At 39.8% G+C, this 21,579-nt stretch overlaps 1 protein-coding gene across 3 annotated transcripts in view; it reads right to left on the bottom strand.

Annotated features, from left to right (window-relative positions):
* The window catches only part of YES1 (YES proto-oncogene 1, Src family tyrosine kinase), an 85,889-nt gene that overhangs the window by 3,185 nt on the left and 61,125 nt on the right, over positions 1-21,579 (bottom strand). For all 3 annotated transcript variants that reach the window (XM_009192485.4, XM_003914208.5, XM_009192484.4), the window contains exons 5-11: positions 20,093-20,196; positions 19,853-20,002; positions 17,447-17,602; positions 17,109-17,288; positions 13,893-13,969; positions 11,276-11,429; positions 7,618-7,749 (exon numbers count right to left, since the gene is read on the bottom strand). In XM_009192485.4, coding sequence (XP_009190749.1) covers positions 7,618-7,749; positions 11,276-11,429; positions 13,893-13,969; positions 17,109-17,288; positions 17,447-17,602; positions 19,853-20,002; positions 20,093-20,196 — 953 coding nt within the window. The remainder of the gene's footprint in view (positions 1-7,617; positions 7,750-11,275; positions 11,430-13,892; positions 13,970-17,108; positions 17,289-17,446; positions 17,603-19,852; positions 20,003-20,092; positions 20,197-21,579) is intronic.

Below are 21,579 nucleotides of genomic sequence, written 5' to 3'. Positions count from 1 at the left end.
CTTCTGTGAAACAGTTTCCTTATCCAATATCACCTGTTTGACTTTCTTCAAGATATTACACATGGTTCCTTTCTCGTATTCCTTTGTAATCCCCCCCTCCCTCAACCCCCTGATCAGCAGCTCACCCCATCTTATCACAGGCCAGCAAAATGCCTCCTTTTCCAAATTCTTCCCAACAGTGTCTCACCAAGCCAGCAACCCTATTTCACTTCCTATCTCCCGCATCACCTTCCCTACCTGCCTGCAAGTCAGGCCATCCCTCGTATCTCTTGGAAACTTTATCAACCGGTCATCAGGAATGGTATTTAAAATAGACTATGATTCTCTAAAGAAAATGTAATGGGGTTAAATCATTATTATTTAGATGTTCAGTTATTTTTTTGAGAAATAAGTGATTTCTCAAAATACATTTTTTAAACTATTAAAAAGACTCTACACGACTTTGAAACTCAATACTTAAAAGGAAGTTTTCTGAGCTTTTCATCTAACTAGGTACTGTCATCTTCATAAGTGAAATCCAGCCAGGTGCGGTGGCTCTTGCCTGTAATTCTAGCACTTTGGGAGGCTGAGGTGGGCAGAGATCACCTGAGGTAAGGAGTTCAAGATCAGCCTTGCCAACATGGTGAAACCACATCTCTACAAAAATACAAAAATGAACCGGGCATGATGGCAGGTGCCTGTAATCCCAGCTACTTGGGAAGTTGAGGTGGGAGAATCACTTGAACGGGAGGCGGAGGCTGCAGTGAGCAGAGATTGCGCCACTGCAATCCAGCCTGGGTGACAGAGCGAGGCTCCATCTCGGGGTGGGTGGAAAAAAGTGAAATCCAGTACATTTTACTAACCATGGAAATACAACCAGAAGTTGTTGGGGGAAGGAGAAAAGGAGTAAGGGAATTAATATTCAGTGAGGGCTTACTATAATTGAACTTCTTTTCCATTCTCTTCTTCTATTTTATCCTTATTATTTTAATTGACTATTAGGATTAACCAATCTAAATAAGCTGGAACCTATGAAAATAACTTCTAATTACCAATAAGCTTTCATTCAAAACTTCATTTAAAGGCCGGGCGCGGTGGCTCATGCCTGTAATCCCAGCACTTTGGGAGGCCCAGGCAGGCGGATCACGAGGTCAAGAGATCGAGACTATCCTGGCCAACATGGTGACACCCCGTCTCTACAAAAAGTGCAAAAAATTAGCTGGGCGTGGTGGTGGGCGCCTGTAGTCCCAGCTACTTGGGAGGCTGAGGCAGGAGAATCGCTTGAACCCGGGAGGTAGAGGTTGCAGTGAGCCAAGATTGCACCACTGCACTCCAGCCTGCGTGACAGAGCTGGACTCCATCTCAAAAACAAAACAAAACAAAACAAAAACAAACTTCACTCTTCAGAATTTTCTGATAATTAGAACTATTAAATTATTTTATGCCAGCTGGGCACGGTGGTTCACACCTGTAATCCCAGCACTTTGGGAGGCTGAGTGGACGGATCACCTGAGGTCAAGAGTTCAAGATCAGCCTGGCCAACATGACGAAACCCCATCTCTACTAAAAATATAAAAATTAGCTGGGTGTGGTGGCACACGCCTGTAATCCCAGCTATTCGGGAGGCTAAGGCAGGAGAATCACTTGAACCTGGGAGGCAGAGGTTGCAGTGAGTAGAGATTGCACCACTGCACTCCAGTCTGGGTGACAAAGTGAGACTCCTCAAAAAAAAAAAAAAAAAAAAAAAAAACACACAAAAAAACCATATGGTAAATACTTAGCATACTGTCAATAAATGTAAGGATTTCACACCTGTTAGCGTTTACCAAGGTTTATTACTGTCCCCAAATAAGACTAGTAAACAGGAGCTGTTGCTTTGAAATGGACAATCTGCTGTGAGAAGTGTATGCAACGGATCGGTCTGTCCTATATGCGGAAAGTTCTTTCCAAATCCTCTTAAAATCATCAAAGAAAGACAATGATGTTTATAAAGTATCTCTTTTTCTTCTTTAAAGATGGGTACTCTACAAATTGTTTATACTCTGATTCTCATCTGAATATTTAATTAGAATATCCCAATCATATACATTTTTATGCATTTTGAAACTATGTAGTTACATAGCTCATTTTGGATTTTTATGTCCCTGTTGAACTGACCCTTTTATCATTATGAAACATTCTTTTTGTCCCTAGTACTATTTCTTGCCTTAAAGTCTACTGCTACATAGGCTTTCTTCAGTTAGGATTTGCAGAGTATAACTTTTCCATCCTTTTAATTTCAGTCTCTTAAAATACCTTACAGTATGTATCTTATAAATACCATTATAGTATTTGTGTTTGTGTTTAAAATCCAGACTTATCTTTTTTTTAATTGCAATGTTTAGTGTACCTAAATGTAATTTAATTATGGATGCAGTTGCGTTTAATTCTACCATCCTGATCTTTGTTCCATTTATTCTTTTCTCCTCTCTTGCTTTTTATTTTGATTAAACAAGCATTTTTCAATGTTCAAATTTTTCTCTCCTCTGTTGGCTTTTTATCTTCTCTTGTTATTTTTGATCATTGAGACTACAATATGCTTCCTTGGTTTATTATATTTTACTCAAAATAAGTATTTTTACCTGCTCCAAACTTAAAACGATTTACCTCTTATTCCTTTACTCCCTTTGTGTTATGTCAGAGAGTCTATTTTTATATACATTATAAATTTGGTAAGATATTTTTATTTTTGGTGTTTTAGATCAGTTTTCCCCCAAGCACTTTAAAGACATAATTTTACTCTTTCCTGGCTTCCACATCTGAGGAAAAGTTAGCTGTCTCTGTTGTTCCTGTGTAGATAATATACAGGCTGAGTATCCCTTATCTGAAATGTCTGGGACCAGAAGTATTTTGGATTTTTTTGGATTTTGGAATATCTGCATATATATAATGAGATATCTTAAGGGATGGGACCCAAGTCTAAACACAAAATTCATTTATGAGCCAGGCACGGTGGCTTGCAGCTGTAATTCCAGCACTTTGGGAGGCGAGGGCAGGCAAATCGCTTGAGCCCAGGATTTCAAGACCATCCTGGGCAACATGGTGAGACCCTGTCTCTACAAAAATACAAAAATTAGCTAGGTGGATGGCACACACCTGTGGTCCCAGCTACTTGGGAGGCTGAGGTGGGAGGATCACCTGAGCCCAGGGAGGTAGAGGCTACAGTGAGCCCTGATTATGCCACTGCATTCCAGCCTGGGTGAGACACCCTGTCTCAAAAAAAAAAATTCATTTATGTTTCATATACACCTTATACATATATGTACACATACATATACATAATCTTAAAAATAATTTTGTGCACAAAACCAAATTTTGACGGCATTTTGACTGTGACTTGTCACATGAGGACAGGTGTGGAATTTTCCATTTGTGGTATCATGTCAATGCTCAAAAAGTTTTGGATTTTGGAGCATTTCAGATTATTTTTTGAGACGAAGTCTTGCTCTGTTGCCCAAGCTGGAGTGCAGTGGCACAATCTTGGTTCACCGCAACCTCCACCTCCCCGGTTCAAGTGATTCTCCTGCCTCAGCCTCCAAGTAGCTGGTACTACAGGTGTGCACCACCATGCCCAGCTAATTGTTGTATTTTTAGTAGAGACGGGGGTTTCACTATGTTGGCCAGGCTGGTCTCGAACTTCTGACCTCGTGATCCACCAGCCTTGGCCTCCCAAAGTGCTGGGATTACAGGCCTGAGCCACTGCGCCCGGCTGCATTTCGGAGTTTTGAATTAGGAATGCTCAACCTGCACCACCTCCTTAGGGCTGTTTGGCTTTGATTTTTATCATTTGACCATGATATGTTTGCTTGAATTTCACTGAGTTTATTTTTCTTGTTTGAGGTTCACTTAATCTGTGGGTTGGTATTTTGTTTTATCACATTTAGAAGATTTTTAGCCACTACTTTTTAAAAATGTTGCCGCTGTTTCTTTTTTTTTCCTCTTTTCTGCTTCTGGGACTCCATTACATATAAATTAGACCTTTTCACTACTATGCCCCTCTGGTTTCATACATTCTGCTCTGCTTTCTTCCCCATTAGCTTTTACCTCTGCATTACCTTGGATACTTTGTTAATGTGTCTGAATCCACTAATCTTGTCTTCTACTATGCCCAACTAGTGAGTACTTAATTTCATATACTGTTTTACGGTTCTAAGGTTTCCATTTGAGGGCCAGGAGGAGTGGCTCACGCCTGTAATCCCAACACTTTGGGAGGCTGTGGCGGGCGGGTCACTTGAGGTCGAAGTTTGTGACCAGCCTGGCCAACATGGCGAAACCTTCTCTCTACTAAAAATACAAAAAATTAGCCAGGCGTGGTGGCACATGCCTGTAATCCCAGCTACTTGGGAGGTTGAGGCAGGAAAATCGACGGAATCTGGGAGGCGGAGGGTGCAGTGAACCGAGATCGTGCCACCGTACTCCAGCCTGGGAGACAAAGCGAGACTCTGTCTCAAAATAAAATAAATAAATAAATTAATTAATTAATTTCCATTTGATTCTTTTTTTATATATATATATATATAGAGAGAGAGATTCCAATTCTGCTGAAATTCTCCAGTTTTCCATTATTTTGCAAAACTTTTCTATTTTAACATTCCATATATTGCTATTTTGAAGTCTTTTGCTAACTCCAAGATCTGAATTATCTCAGTGTCTGCTCCTATTGATTTTGAACTCTTTTTTTTGAGACAGTCTCGCTCTATCACCCAGGCTAGAGTGCACTGGTGCGATCTCAGCTCACCGCAATCTCCACCTCCTGGGTTCAAGTGATTCTCCTGCCTCAGCCTCCCGAGTAGCTGGGATTACAGGTGCCCGCCACCGTGACTGGCTAATTTTTGTATTTTTAGCAGAGAAGGGGTTTCACCATCTTGGCCAAGCTGGTCTCAAACTCCTGACCTTGTGATCTACCCGCCTCGGCCTCCCAATGTGTTGGGATTACAGGGGTGAGCCACCACGCCCAACCACATTTTGAACTCTTGATAACCAGTCATCTCTTCCCTTCTTCGTATGTCTAATAACTTTTTATTTTGTGCTAGACATTTTGAATCATACACTGTAGATTATCTGGATCATGTTATCTTTTTCTGAAGGATGTTCAGTTTAATTCCATTTGTAATTTACTGGCAGATCACCTAGCTGTTAGGGTTTAGTTTTGCTCAGTTTTGCCCTTTCTCCTAGGGTATGGACTTTCTGGGGTCTCAACAAAAAGCCTAGGGTATTCTCCAACATCTATCCACTTTGGTTGGACAAGAACTCAGCTCTCTGTAGCCTCTGAACTCTGCTTGACTCCCCAGCCTCCTAGTGGCTATTTTCTGTTAGGTCTCCCAGGGCTTCCCCCTGTGTATGTGCAGATTAGAACTGAGCAAGGACCTGAAGGGATTTTTTTTTTTTTTTTTGAGACAGGGTCTTGCTCTGTTGCCCAGGCTGGAGTGCAGTGGTGCAATCATAGCTCAGTGTAGCTTCAAATTCCTGGGCTCAAGCGATCCACCCACCTCAGCCTCCCAAAGTGCTGGGATTATAGGAGTGAGTCACCATGCCCAACTGGAATTTGAAAGCAGAATTTTAGAGTTCTTTCCCTATAGTTCCTTCTCTGGGACCCTGTCCTTCAGATCCCAGCACTTGGATCTCTGTCTCCTTTGCTTAATAAGACTTATGCTTTCTGTCTGGGTTTTACTGCCCTATGCTATTTTAGAAAATGCCTTCAGAAAAGCCAATATAAATGTAACGCTCAGCTCATGTACTTGCCCTGTCTTAAGGAATATGGCCTTTCTTGATGCAATGTTCTTTTACATATTTGATCTAACTTTTGAAGTTGTTTATAGTGCTATAGTAAGTTGGATTTTTAGAGGCTAATGCCTCTCCATCACAGCTAAAACTGAAATTTCCTCATGGTTTTACATTTAAAGTGAAACTATGGTGCATGGCTGTGTTGTTTTTTCTAGCCCTGTTTGCGGGTGTGGTGTAGGCAGAATTGGATTTATTTAGCACGGTGATTTTGTTAAGCAATGATGATGAAATCAGAGAAGGGTGAAGGGCAAGGTAACTGCAAAGGAGTGATTATACTGCTTCACTAGGGAATTTAAGGAGAATGGTCTCACGAAGGGGGTGAGGAAGCAGGAAAAGGTGGCAGAAACAATGGAGTAAAGATCCTGGTAGCATCAAGAAATTGCTAGGGTTGGGGTAGAAAGAATTATCTAGAAAGATGGCAAGTGGTGGTCAGAAAGTAGACGCATGAAATAGATTTTGAAAGGGTTGCAGTTATTGGTAATGTTAAGGTTTAAGGTATGAAAATGGGAAGACTGGCTAAGGTAGAGTGAAAGACAAGATTACACAGGAGAAGAGTTCAAGCTACAAGAGACCAGGGTAATAGAAAAATCATCACCATGCGTATTAAGATGACAAGGAATTAAGACAGGAGAGGAGTTTTGTTGGAGAAGACAAGGGTGAGTCATTAAATGAGAAGAACTTGAATGGTATCAGTGAATAACAGCAACAAGACAAAGTGGGTGATAAAATTTGATGGCATTAGATCTACAGTTGGAGGTATTAGGGAAGAGGGATATGTTAGATAATATGCAAAACCTTTAAGATTAGCAAAACAGTTTTTTCTAAAGATTAAATTTTATATGCTTTCTCTCTCAACATTAGGATACTTCAGTAGAAGAGTTTGAGAAGTAACAAACTAAAATAATACTCAATAGTAGCTGAATTTCAAGTGGGCTAAAATTTCTCCTTCCCCCTAGGAACTATATAAATCTCATAATTTTGAAAGGGAAACATTTTTGTTTTTCCTCCTTATTAATGGCAGACATATTTTTTAAAGTACTGGTTTATAAATAGGTTTTGTTAGGAGAAATAAAACAAGAAAAGGATCTCAAAATAATCTAATGAAGAAAACAAGGCTAGTATATATTTAAAAAAACACACCAGGATGGGCACGGTGGCTCATGCCTGTAATCTCAGCACTTCGGGAGGCCTAGGCAGGTGGACCACTTGAGGTCAGGAGTTCGAGACCAGCCTAGCCAATATGGCAAAACCCCATCTCTACTAAAAATACAAAAATTTAGCTGGGCGTGGTGGCGGGTGCCTGTAATCCCAGCTACTTGGGAGGCTGAGGCAGAAGAATTGCTTGAACCTAGGAGGCAGAGGTTGCAGTGAGCCGAGATTGCACCACTGCACTCCAGCCTGCGTGACAGAGCGAGACTCTGTCTCAAAAAACAAACCAAAACAAAAAACAACAACAAAAAAAACCCCACCAGTCACACTACTGGGAAATAACAATTATTTAGGGTATGGGGTGATGACCCAGGATATTTAAGATATGTTTATTATCTGAGAGAACAGGAAGAGGCCCTTTTGGAAAATGTCCTAAGCTGAGGTGAATGTGGGGCATACCTCATATGCTCACCCAGTCAAGGATCGTGGCTTTCACTGACTGTTACCCATCCAATGCCACAGTAAAGGGAAGGAGTGGGGAGAGGGAGAGGCAGGGGGACTATGAGAAGAAATAAAGGCCTTTTCCCCGCTTACAATTCTGTTCCTAATAAACTCCTGATAAAGCCACTCATGAGATAACCAAGAGCTAATAAAATCCAAGCTTACCTGGATATGGCACTCTGCCCTTTGTTACCAGCTCTGTCTGCAGAATTCCAAATGACCAGACATCAGACTTTATTGTAAACCGACCATACAGTGCAGCTTCAGGAGCTGTCCATTTGATTGGAAATTTTGCACCTAAAATAATATTGATAATCTTGCTTAATTGTTTTTAAAAAATCTATTTGTGTAAACACAGCATATGCAGGGCTAATCTTTTGTCAATATCTCTACTGTAGTCATCAGTGTCAATTCTTTAAATGTACAAGATAAATGGGAGAAACATTAATTTTTAAAATTCATATTGAAATAAATCACATTTATTCCTGATTAGATAGCTGATGATTTAAAAAATAAGTTGGCTGTGGGAACAGAAAACAATTTAAGAAAATAGAGGCTGAAGCTGTAGTAAGCCAAAAATATGGGCTACAAGATGTGTAACTTTTAAGTACAGTCTGGCACCTAATAGCTGTAGTTAACTATTGGTTGATGAGTGAATATTCTATTGAGTTATAATGTCTACGGGTTTTCAAACATAATTTCTTTTCTACTTTATATACCATTCTGGAAAATTTTATTGTACTACTTTTAAAAGCCCATGTTAATTTACTCAAATATTTAGTGTATGTCTTTTATGTGGAGGGCATTATGCTAATCATTATGAAAACCTAAAAAGCATGGCTTTCATGAAGTTTATAAACTTACTGTGGAAATAAGATTATAGGTATCTTACATTCTTTAAGTTATTATATGTTTGTAGATAGTGTTTTAAAATAGAGTTCTTTAGATATTTAGACAAACGGATGATCAATTTTCCTTGGCACAATCACAAAACGTTTCATTTAAAAAGTCACAGGTGGTTGGGCGCAGTGGCTCATGCCTATAATCCCAGCACTCTGAGAGGCCGAGGCAGGCAGATCACCTGGCCATTGTGGTGCAAACCCTGTCTCTACCAAAAATACAAAACTTAGTCAGGCATGGTGGGGCATGCCTGTAATCCCAGCTACTTGGGAGGCTGAGGCAGGAGAATCACTTGAACCTGGGGGCAGAGGTTGCAGTGAGCCGAGATCATGCCGCTTCACTCCAGCCTGGGCAAAAAAGCAAAACTCGGCCAGGCACGGTGGCTCACACCTGTAATCCCAGCACTTTGGGAGGCCGAAGTGGGCGGATCATGAGGTCAGGAGATCGAGACCATTCTGGCTAATATGGTGAAACCCCGTTTCTACCAAAAATACAAAAAAAAAAACATTAGCTGAGGTGGTGGCAAGTGCCTGTAGTCCCAGCTACTCGGAAGGCTGAGGCAGGAGAATGGCATGAACCCGGGAGGCGGAGCTTGCAGTGAGCCGAGATTGCGCCACTGCACTCCAGCCTGAGCGACAGAGATTGTCTCAAAAACAAACAAACAAACAAAAAACCAGTGGCAGCTACATCATCACTAATCATCAGAGAAATGCAAATTAAAACTACAATGAGATACCACCTTACTCCTGCAAGAATGGCCATAATGAAAAAGTCAAAAAAACAATAGATATTGGTGTGGATGTGGTGAAAAGGGAACATTTTTGCACTGACAGTGGGAATGTAAATTAGTATAACCACTATGGAAAACAGTATGGAAACTACTTAAAGAACTAAAAGTAGAGCTACCATTTAATCCAGCAATAACCTCCCAAAGGAAATGAAATCAGCCAGGTGTGGTGGCTCAAGCCTGTAATCCCAGCACTTTGGGAGGCCAAGGTGTGTGGATCACCTGAGGTCAGGAGTTTGAGACCAGCCTGGCCAACATGGTGAAACCTTGTCTCTACTAAAATACAAAAATTAGCCAGGCCTGGTGGCAGGTTCCTATAATCCCAGCTACATAGGAGGCTGAGGCAGGAGAATCACTTGAATCTGGGAGGTGGAGGTTGCAGTGAGCCGAGATTGTGCCACTGTACTCCAGCCTGGGAAACAGATTGAGAAGCTGTCTCAAAGAAAAAAAAAATCAATTATATGAAAAAGATACATACATGCACGTTTATAGCAGCACAATTCACAATTGCAGATATGGAGCCAACCTAAATGACCATCGACCAACAAGTGGATAATAAAAAGTGTGGCATATATACACCATGGTATTCTACTCAGTCATAAAAAGGAATGAAATAATGGCTTTTGCAAAAACTTAGACAGAGCTGGAGGCCACTATTCTAAGTGAAGTAACTCAGGGATGGAAAACCAAATATCGTATGGCCTCACTTAAAAGTGGGGCTAAGTTATGAGGACAGAAAAGCGTAAGAATAATATAACAGACTTTGGGGACTAAGGGGGAAAGGTTGGGGGTGAATAAAAGACTACATATTGGAGGTGAAACCCCGTCTCTACTAAAAATACAAAAGTTAGCTGGGCATGGTGGTACGAGCCTGTAATCCTAGCTACTTGACTTGGGAGGCTGGGGCAGGAGAATCGCTTGAATCTGGGAGGCAGAGGTTGCAGTGAGCCGAGATCGTGCCACTGCACTTCAGCCTGGGTTGGGCGACAGAGCGAGACTCTGTCTCAAACAAATAAACAAACAAACAAACAAACAAACAAACTACATATTGGGTACAATGCACGATGCTTGGGTGATGGGTGCACCAAAATCTCAGAAATCACCACTAAAGAACTAGTTTCCCAAAAACTATTGAAAAAAAAAAAGTGGCAGCTAAATTAAGCCCTAAAGAATGGTTAGGATTTTCACATGTAAAGATTACAGGCCAGGCATGGTGTCTCACGCCTGTAATCTTAGCACTTTGGGAAGCCAAGGCAGGAGGATTGCTTGAGCCCAGAAGTTCGAGACCAGCTTGGGCAATATGACAGAACTTCGTCTCTACAAAAAATACAAAGAATTCATCAGGCGTGGTGATGTGCACCTGTAGTTCCAGCTACTCAGGAGGCTGAGATGGGAGGATCACCTGAGCCCCAGGAGGTCAAGGCTGCAGTGAGCTGAAATTACGCCACTATACTCTACCCTGAGCGACAGAGTGAGACCCTATCTCGAAAAAACAACAACAAAAACAACAACAAAATACATTACAGATAGGAAGGCATTCCAGATGGAGGCAACTGCACAAAAGTATGGAGGTTGAAAGAAAGCACTATGTCTGAAGCAGGGTTTCTCAATCTTGGTGCCACTACCATTTTGGGCCCGATAATTCTGTGTTGTGGGGGGTCTTGCCTGCACATTTCTGTACACTGTAGGAGGTTCAGCAGTATACCCGGCCTCTACCCACTAGATGTCGGCAGTAGCCCCCAGGTTGTAACCACCAAAAATGTCTCTAGACATTGTCAGATGTCCCCTGGTGAGTGGCGGTACTGGGCAATATCTCCTCTGATTGAGACCCTCTGGCCTTTCTAGGAAAGAAATTAAAACAGGTTTGCTGTCATGTCAAATGAAGTATAAAGAGGCTACCATTTGCTATATGTATAATGCAAAGGATACCTAGTCAAGTTCTTTCTCGGAGGAAATAACTATCAGAAAGCCATAGTGGTATTTACTGTACATGATTTTATGAATGAAATCAAAGTCTCTATGATTCTTCTGAGGGAACCTAGAACAATTCTTATTCTGGAAAACTCTGTATAGTCAAGAGAGTTAAGCAAAACACAGAACACTACATTACAAGCTTTTATGTAAAAGTAATTTTACCTTGTCTTGCTGTGTATTCATTGTCTTCAATTAACCTTGCTAAACCAAAATCTGCTATTTTGCACACAAGATTTTCTCCTACAAGAATATTAGCAGCCCGAAGATCTCGGTGAATATAGTTCATTCTTTCAATATATGCCATACCATCAGCAATCTTGGAAAAACAAAAAACACAAGACATATGACACAAAGGGAAGCAGAGAGAAGACAATTATGGTTAACGTCAAATTGTGTCACTGAAAATCATACTACCTCAGAAGTAGATGATGGTAACAGGGTATAGTCTAGAAGATAACACAGGAAAACCAGAAAACATAGTAAAAATGCAGGCTAAATTCAGATTTTAAAAATCTAACACTGGCTGGACGCGGTGGTCCACACCTATAATTCCAGCAGTTTGGGAGGCCGAGGCGGGCGGATCATTTGAGGTCACGAGTTCGAGATCAGCCTGGCCAACATGGCGAAACCCCGTCTCTACTAAAAATACAAACATTAGCTGGGTGTGGTGGTGCATACCTGTAATCCCAGCTACTCGGGAGGCTTAGGCAGGAGAACTGTTTGAACCCAGGAGGCAAAGGTTGCAGTGAGCCAAGATTGTGCCACACTGCACTCCAGCCTGGGCAACAGAGCGAGACTCAGTCTCAAAAAAAATAAAATCTAGCATTACTCTGAAGACCAAGACTAACCCTCCTAATGTCTTCTTGTATCAGTAGTTAGGAGAAGAGATAAATCACAAGGTAATTTAGTGCCTCTGGAAACAAGCTCATCAAGGTCCCTATCAGGCACAATCTAAGATGACACAGTGATAAAGGTATTAACCACAAGGTAGAGGTTCCCAAACTACTGCTTGTAGGCCAAATGTGGCCTGCAGCCTGTTTTTGCATGGCCAGAGAACTAAAACTGTTTTTTACATTTTGAGTGATTGAGACATGGTCTCACTCTGTCATGCAGGTTGGAGTGCAGTGGTGCAATCTTGGCTCACTGTAATCTCATATTCTGGGCTCAAGCAATTTTCCCACCTCAGCCTACTGAGTAGCTGGGACTTCAGGCATGCACCAGCACACCCAGCTAATGTTTGCATTTTTTTGCAGAGATGGTGTTTCACCATGTTGCCCAGGTGCAAAGTGCTGAGATTACAGGAGCCATCTTGCACAGCCTGGTTTTTACATTTTTAAAGGGTTGTAAAAAGAAAAAAGTATGACAGATTGGATGTGGCTCACAAAATCTAATTTTTTTTTTTTTCAACAAAAATGGATTGCCAACCTCCCCTACCACAGAGTGTCTAACTCAGAGGCATGAACCCGCCTGGCATATGCCTGTCGCCTATGTATAGTTTCTCAGTATAAAGTTTTTCTGAATTGTCAGATTCTGTGGACATCTGGATGCTAGGAGGTAAGATTCCAAAATCAGCATGTCAACCAAAGCCAATAATAAGGCCTCTCAAATAGCTACCACATATCTGAAGAGAAACTTTTAACAGTTTTCACTGTATATTTAAAACAAAAAGTCAGAAGAGTAAAAAAGTTCCATTTTAAACTGCATATATACCATCTTAATTCTTGTGTTGGACTATAGTAAATAAAAAATTCAGCATACACTTTAGATTACTAATATTTTCTTTGGAACAGCACTCATCCACTTTAATTTTCTTAAAATTATCTGTTGAAATATGAATACATATAGACTTTACATTTGTGGAAACATCTATTTTCTTTTTTTCCAAGAAAGAGTCTTGCTCTTGTTGCCCTGGCTGGAGTGCAATGGTGTGATCTTGGCTCACTGCAACCTCCACCTCCCGGGTTCAAGCGATTCTCTTGCCTCAGCCTCCTGAGTAGCTGGGATTACAGGTGCCCACCACCACGCCTGGCTAATTTTTAGTATTTTTAGTAGAGACGGAGTTTCACCATGTTGGCCAGGCTAGTCTTGAACTCCTGACCTCAAGTGATCCACCCACCTTGGCCTCCCAAAGTGCTGGGATTACAAGCGTGAGCCACCGCGCCCGGCCTGGAAACATCTATTTTCTAAGAAACCATATGATACAAGACAGCACTGGACTAAGAGTTATATAGTTGGTTCTAATACTGGTTCTGTTACTAACAAGTTATGTGAGTTTTAGATACCTCTGGTCTTTTGATACTTCATTAATCTGTAACATTAAAAGCTTGCATCGGATTATCTCTAATGTTCCTGCCAGTTCTAAAATTCCATTATTGGCCAGGTAATCCCAACACTTTAGGAGGCTGAGGTGGGAGGATCCTTTGAGCCAAGGACTTTGAGACCAGCCTAAGCAAAATAGAGATCCCTGTGTCTACAAAAAAATACATATTTTAAAAAATTAGCTGGGAATGGTGGCCTGTGCCTGCAGTCCCAGCTACTCAGGAGGCTGAGGTGAGAGGATTGCTGGAGCCCAAGAATTCAAGGCTCTTCAAGCAGAGAGCTATCAGTGCACCACTGCATTCCACCCTGGGTGACAGAATGAGACTCTGTCTCTAAAAAAATAAAAAATAAAAATAAAATCCCACCATTTCACTACATAAACTATAATATTCTGGTAAGATTATTCTACATTTTAATATACACTTTCAATTCAAATGGATACATGCATATATACAGATACCTGAGCAGCCATATCAACCAGCTGTGGAAGCTTCAAATACTTTCCATCTCCTTCCTTAAGGAAATCTAACAAGCTTCCTGTAACAGACAGTAAGATATTCATACAAAATAAGCAAATCTTATATTAGGATTGAAATGAATACTCCACCCCAAATCACAACACAGAACTTCTTAGCTTTTCATTTTTTAAAATTTTGTGCAGTTTTGGAGTTTCTAAATAATTATCTAGATCCCAGAAGAGGTCTCTAAGCTGAAATTTTGAAAACTTCTCCTGATAACACATGCAAAAAAAAAAAGAAAATGCATTAACTTTACCTGACAAGAGGCATTTTTTCCTTGCTTTGATCAATATCCCAATTCTGATTCAGGAAGTAGTATTAAATACTTACATAATTTTAAGTAAATCTGATTCAAGAATTCAGACAACTAGGAATATCTTGGGGGTAGTTAAAACTAAATACAGGTAGCTAAATGAGTTGCTGTCGAACTACTGCCGTGACTAAGCTCTCTCTGAAAACTACCAAGTACTATGAATAACAGCAAAGAAAAAGGCTAGAAGTCTGATTATGGCTTCTCTTTTATTTGTTAAAAGCTTACAATGTACTTGAATTTAATCAAGAGAAAACATCACACAAACCCAAATTAAGGCACATTTAAAACATAAAAGTGGTCTATTCTCTTCAGAAGTAACAATGCTATGGAAGACAGAGGAAGGTTCAGGAATGGCTCCAGATTAAAGAAGACTAAATAGAAATGACAACTAAATGGAACGCCTGACCACAAACTGGATCGGGGCAGTGTAGTCGGTATACTTACTGGTCCAGAGCTAGGGAAACCAAATTCCAGGCGAAAGAAAAAACGTGAAGAAAATCATGAAAACAAAGAGCAGAACAGTGGGTTTGTGCTGGAGTGCATGGGGCAATGAGTTTGGACAGATTATCAAGGGACAAGTGCTAAGTGAATACCAACATGAGGAATTAAAGAGTTTTAAAAATAGAAAGGACTTTTGTTATCTTGTATTCTAAATCTCTCCCGTCTGGAAATAATTGTTCCCAGTGGTCTGACAACACAGAATTCTACCATGTTCTCTCAATTAAGTAATTTTTAAATTAATATACAGCGCTAAATGGGCTATTAGCCTTACCTTCATTATATTTCTTATGCTCCCAATGTATTTTTTAATTGTTAAAAGTCTTTATCTGAAACTGAGTCTTGCTTAGTCACACAGGCTGGAGTGCAGCGGTGTCATCTTGGCTCACTGAAACCTCTGCCTCCCCGGCTCAAGCCATTCTCGTGCCTCAGCTTCCCAAGCAGCTAGAACTACAGCATGAGCCACCAAGCCCGGCTATTTTTTGTATTTTTAGTAGAGACGGGGTTTCGCTATGTTGGCCAGGCTGGGATCGAACTCCTGACCTCAAGTGAGCCACCTGCCTCAGCCTCCCAAAGTGCTGGGATTGGAGGCGTGAACCACTGTGCCTGGCCTGCTTCCAATACCTTGATTTAAACATCTTCCCTCTCCTTTTCTCTTTTTTTTTTTTTTTTTTTTTTTGAGACAGGGTCTCATTTTTTCACCCCAGATGGAGTGCAGTGGCACAAGCACAGCTCACTGTGGCCTCAACCTCCTGGGCTCAAGCAATTCTCATGCCTCCGCCTCCTGAGTAGGGACTACATGTGTGTGCCACCATGCCCTGCTACTTTTTTTAGTTTTTGTAGAGATGGGGTTTCACCATGTTTCCCAGGTCAGCCACCATGCCTGGCCCTCCCTTCTCCTCTGGTTCATCTAATATACTCTTTGAAAGGGCATATTTGGCCTGGGTGTGGTGGCTCACACCTGTAATTGCAGCACTTTGGGTGGCCAAGGCAGGCTGATCGCTTGACCCCAGGAGTTCCAAACCAGCCTGGGAAACAGGGAGAAACCCCATCTGTAGAAAAATACAAAAATTATCTATGTGGGGTGGCATGCACCTGTAATCCCAGCTACTTGGGAGGCTGAGATGAGAGGATCACTTGAGCCCAGGGAGGTCGAAGCTGCAGAGAACTGTGACTGCACTCCAACCTGGGGGATAGAGTGAGGCCCCATCTCACAAAAAACCAAAAACAAAAAACAAAACACCAAACAAACCAAAAAAATGCCGTATTTGGCAACTGTCTGCAGTATACATTCCTTCCAAAGAGCGCCAGGTGCTTTGGGTCGTTAGGTGTGTTCTGGCTATCAATAAATAGGCTGTACCGTTTCTTAACTTTTGGTTTCAGTCCCCTTTTGTGGGGAAAACTTTTCCTATAGCAAATACGTAACTTGTAGTTGTCCTTGTCACCACTAGATGGAACTACATCATTGGTCAAGATAGACTACTGGAGAAGGTGACATAATTAGTGACTCTTGAACCAATAATAATACTGTATATTATTGGTTCAAGAGTAAAAATAACAACAATAAAGCAGATCAAATCAAACACATAAAAATCAGGCCTGTCAGCTTATCTGCTGACTTACTAGTTCCTCTTCTAAAGGATCATTTGCACAGGGAAAAAGAGGAAAGAGTATTAATATCTTTATCCTCCCCCAACCCTGTTACTGAAGATCCCATCTTGTGGTCTAGAGTTTAGGAAAATGAAGAAATTTCCATTGAAAGTAGTGGGGAGGCCAGGCACAGTGGCTCATGCTGGTGATACCAGCACTTTGGGAGGCCAAAAAGTGAGGATTGCTTGAGGCCAGGAGTTCAAGATCAGCCTGGGCAACATAGTTGAGACCCCAGTCTCTATCCAAAAAAAAAAAAACGGTGGTGAAAAAAGTTCCTAGAAGTCCTGAATATAGGAATTGTTTATATTAAAATGAGAAAACTATTTTAACTTTACCTTATTTATTTGCTTTAGTACTAAAAATGTAAGTATCTTTCTGATTTTATCATTTTAATTAAATGTGTACAGACAATTTCTATTTTTCACCTTTCTAGCTTTTCCGTTTCTTTTAGCCAAACTTAATTTCAAAATTAATTCAGCTTGCCTACTTTTCCTTTTAAACATCATACTATCCTCTGGAATAACTGGATAATCACTATTCCATTAAACAAAGTCAGGTTTCTTCTATTCAAATGTCTAATTTAAGAAAAATCTTAAATTAGAAAACAGTATACGATAAGTCTATATGCATATAAATAGAAATAAAGACTCTTAAAAATACTGTCAACACGAATACCTAAAGAGATACTAATACATACCTTTTGACATAAATTCAGTGACAATGTAAATTGGCTCTTCAGAAACAACAGCATATAGTGGGACAAGTTTATCATGTCTTAATTTTTTCATTATCTGAGCTTCTTGAAGGAAAGCTTCTGGCATCATTGTACCTGGTTTTAGTGTTTTGATTGCTACTTTTGTGGTTCCATTCCATGTTCCTAAACAACATATTTTATGAATTTATATTTTAAAGGATTTTAGACCAAACTTCAGTAAACAGCACTTACCTTAAATAATGAAACATATTTTATCATAAATTGCTGCACTTTAATCCACAGCTAAACAATGACAGAAAACAAAAATTCAGGCTTCTTACCCATCCACACTTCGCCAAAACATCCTTGTCCTAGTTTAACCTCTAGTCGCAAAGATTCTCGAGGGATTTCCCAAGCATCTTTTGCTAGACCTTGAGTCTGAGGTTTCACAGTTGGACACACAGTTGTTAACTTGTGGCATAAACCATCAGCATGTTCTAGATAAATGAATAAACTACATTGTAAAATCAATTACAAAAATTACGGGGTATGTAGTGTATCAATGTTTTAAGTTTAAACTGTAGAAAAACAAAAATAGAAGTCCTTTCGAGTTTCACTCTAAAAACACAAAACAAAAAGGGAGTTGTCCATAAGAAGCAAAACATGAAATATATATATATATAAATATATAATATAAATATATATATAAGTGAAATATTTTGTAAATGGCTCACATCTGTAATCCCAGCACTTTGAGAGGTTGAGGCGGACGGATAACGAGGTCAGGAGTTTGAGACCAGCCTGGCCAATACGTGAAACGCTGTCTCTACTAGAAATACAAAAATTAGCCGGGCGTGGTAGTACATGCCTGTAGTCCCAGCTACTCAGGGGGCTGAGTCAGATGAATCGCTTGAACCCAGGAGGCAGAGGCTGCAGTGAGCCAAATCGTGCCACTGCACTCTAGTCTGGGTGACACAGTGAGATTGACTCAAAATATATATATATACACACACACACACACACATATTATTTACTAAATACTTAGTATGTATAAACAAATATATAGTAAATATATTAGCATATTTGCTACTTAGTATAACTTAAAAAATATATATATATTTTAAGTTATTATTTACTAAACACTTAGTATGTTCCAGTACCGTGCTAAATTCGTACTTTCCAAATATCTCATATAAATGAAGCTTTGAAAACATATGCAACTTTCCCCCAAGGTCCTGCAGTTAGTAAATGGTAGAGATGGGATTCAAATCAAGGTCTGTCTGCTTCTAAAGTTCTGCCTTTGTACACTGGGTTTTATTAATTTTCAAAGAGAATGTTATCATTAAATGTTATATTTAATAGCCACTAATTTGTAACAGGCATACCAAAAATCAAAGAAAAAGTTTATTTAGGATCATTTAGGAGATTTTTTTTTTTTTTTTTTTTTTTTTTTGAGATGGAGTCTCACTCTGTTGCCCAGGATGGAGTGCAGCTGTGTGATCTCAGCTCACTGCAACCTCCACCTCCTGGGTTCAAGTGATTCTCCTGCCTCAGCCTCCCAAGTAGCTGGGCCTACAGGCACATGCCACCACGCCTGGCTAAATTTTTTTGTATTTTAAATAAAGACAGGGTTTTGTCATGTTGCCCAGGCTGGTCTTGAACTACTGACTTCAAGTGATCTGTCCACTTCAGCCTTCCAAAGTGGTGCGATTACAGGTGTGAGCCACCATGCCAGCCCTTTTTTTTTTTTTTTAAGAGATGAGGTCTCGCTATGTTGCCCAGACTGTTCTTGAACTCCTGGCCTCAAATGATCCTCCCGCATCAGTAGTTGGGATTAAAGGCACAAGCAACCATGCCTAGCAGGAGACTGATTTTTTAAATAAGGGAGACACAAAGTCAGGGAACCCTAGATTCATAACGGCTTAACTTGTGAATTCTGCTTATACAATCTTTCTTATTGAAAATGAGACATGTTCTCTCCTATTCTCACTAAATAACCACACAAATTCACATTGTGACAAAGGCAATTACAAGTGATGCCACTGCTTGGTAACATGCTTAATCAATGTCAAGATTGCTGGTTGACTTGACAGACACAGTTTGTAGCTAGCTGTCATTGAAGACATTACCATGGAAACATCCCCTCTCCCAGTATTAATCATATAAAGACTTTCAGGGGCATTCATATACCAAATTGGTAATGAAAAATTTTGAGACAGAAGATTCTAATATTAAATACCTTCAGTCCTTGAAAGACAAAAAATGTCTATAATCACTGTAGGTTAATTTTCTAGGATAAGAAAAATGTATCATCAGACCAAATTTCATTGGATTTATATTTAGGAAAGCTTATGTGATCCAGCCCATGCAGAGGAAGGTAATCCTTCTGACATAGCTTTTTCTGCTACCCAATGTTTAGTTTTACTTACTAAGTGTCCATAAATATTTGCTTTTAGGTTTATTTTCAAAATGTACATGTGATGAAATGAACTCCAATGTAAATACTATGCCAGTAAGATATAAGGACTCAAATGATGAGAGTCTATTAGCACATTATCTGAGTAGCACGATTCAAGTACTAAGTATTACCTGTTCCTCCTTTTAAAACTAGAATACAACAGACATTTATTGGGTATGTATTATGTGTAAATAAGTGTGTTAAATCTTAAGAGAAATAAGGATATGGATTTTGTCCTCATAAACTAGAATGTGAAGAAATAATTTTTACCTTCGAAATATTCACATACCTGTGTAGTGTTTCACCAATTTCTGCAGAGTATCAAATTGTGCTCTGGTTGTGATATAGTATCCACCATTGTCAAGCTTCCTAATTTTGTAGTGTTTCACATTGTCACCCCTTACCTCATCCCAATCACGAATAGAGAGGGAATAAGCACCTGGGTGAAAAATAAAAACTTTCACTATATCTTTCTCAAAATACTGCCTCAAGAAATTTTATACTTACACTAATATAACAATATTCATACCTTTAGTAGTTTCACTCTCTCTTACTAAGAAAATACCTCGTTGATTTCCAGGATTCAGAAGTAATCTTTCAGCATCTTTTCTCCCCATTTTGCCAAAATACCATCTGGAAAAAAAATTAAGTGTTTTGAATTGAAAAGTATGAGGTTCAGAAGAATTATACACAAGTGTCAGTAAGAATGGATTGGGATAGGTTTGGATGACAAAGAATAGCTAAGAGAACACAGCTCAAAATACAGGAAAATTTAAGAGTTTTATTGATTAAATAGTAATATCCAAATATTACTGTTAGAATATACTTATACTCTTATAGTATTTCCATGTATTAACTACTCAATATGTCTCTTAAAACTCCACCTGACAGTCACAGGAACAGTAAATGGAGAAGGAAAGGCAGCAAAATAACAGACCCTTTCTGTCAGTGACAAATGGAAATATTAAGACTATGACAGGAAGAATAGAAGTGGTTCCCTGGTAACAGCATCATCATCTGTATTCAGTAAGACACAAGTATATCATACCCAAATTATTAGTAACTCTAAATATGTGTGGGTTTAATTTAGTAAGGTTTTGTGAATAAAATGACAGTGTCTGCTGTGGAAGAGCTCACAGAAAACTGCAGAAGACAAAAACAGAAAGTAAGAAGCACCATAGTAGAACAAAGAGTTACTGAGACACATTGCAGGTCATTAATAAAAGCAAACAAACATTGATAGAGCACCTATCATATGCAAGGCACTCTGTTAAGTGTTGTAATATGAAAATAAAGTAGCATTTATGAATCCCAGATAAACTGGTTTAACCTAAAAGCAGTATGTCACTGAAGGTGGATTTTGACTTTTTAAAAGTTGCAAAAATAGGACACAGAACTCCCATACACCCTACAACAAACCCTACAACTAGGTTCCCCAACAGCTAACACTTTGCTTTGTCATACTCTCTCCGTCTCTCTATATGTATGTGTGTGCATGTATATATAGATACATATTTTTTCTTAACTAATTTTAAGTTGCAAACATGCTGAATTATTACCTCAAATACTTCAGTGTGTACTTGCTAAAAGAGAAGGATACTTTCCTACATTAACTACAATGCAAGTGCCTAAAATCAAGAGGTTAACAGTCATATAAAACTAACTGAAGGTAATATTTTTTCATGGGCATATTACTTTTATAATCATAAAGTGGTAATAAATCTCTGAAATATTTAAAAATAGTAAAACTTTAAAGAATGTAAGTCTTTGGGCCAGGCGTAATGGCTCACGCCTGTGATCCCAGCACTTGGGTGGGAGGCTGAGGCGGGTGGATCACTTGAGGTCAGGAGTCAGCCTGGCCAACAGGCAAAACCCCATCTTTACTAAAAATACAAAAATTAGCTGGGCATGGTGGTGCATGCCTGTAGTCCCAGCTGCTTGGGAGGCCGAGGCAGGAGAATTGCTTGAGCTTGGGAGGTGGAGGTTGCAGTGAGCCGAGATCACGCCACTGCACTC

The sequence above is a fragment of the Papio anubis genome, chromosome 19, assembly GCF_008728515.1.
Source record: "Papio anubis isolate 15944 chromosome 19, Panubis1.0, whole genome shotgun sequence".
NCBI lineage: Eukaryota > Metazoa > Chordata > Mammalia > Primates > Cercopithecidae > Papio > Papio anubis.
This window is presented reverse-complemented; position numbering and strand designations above follow the sequence as displayed.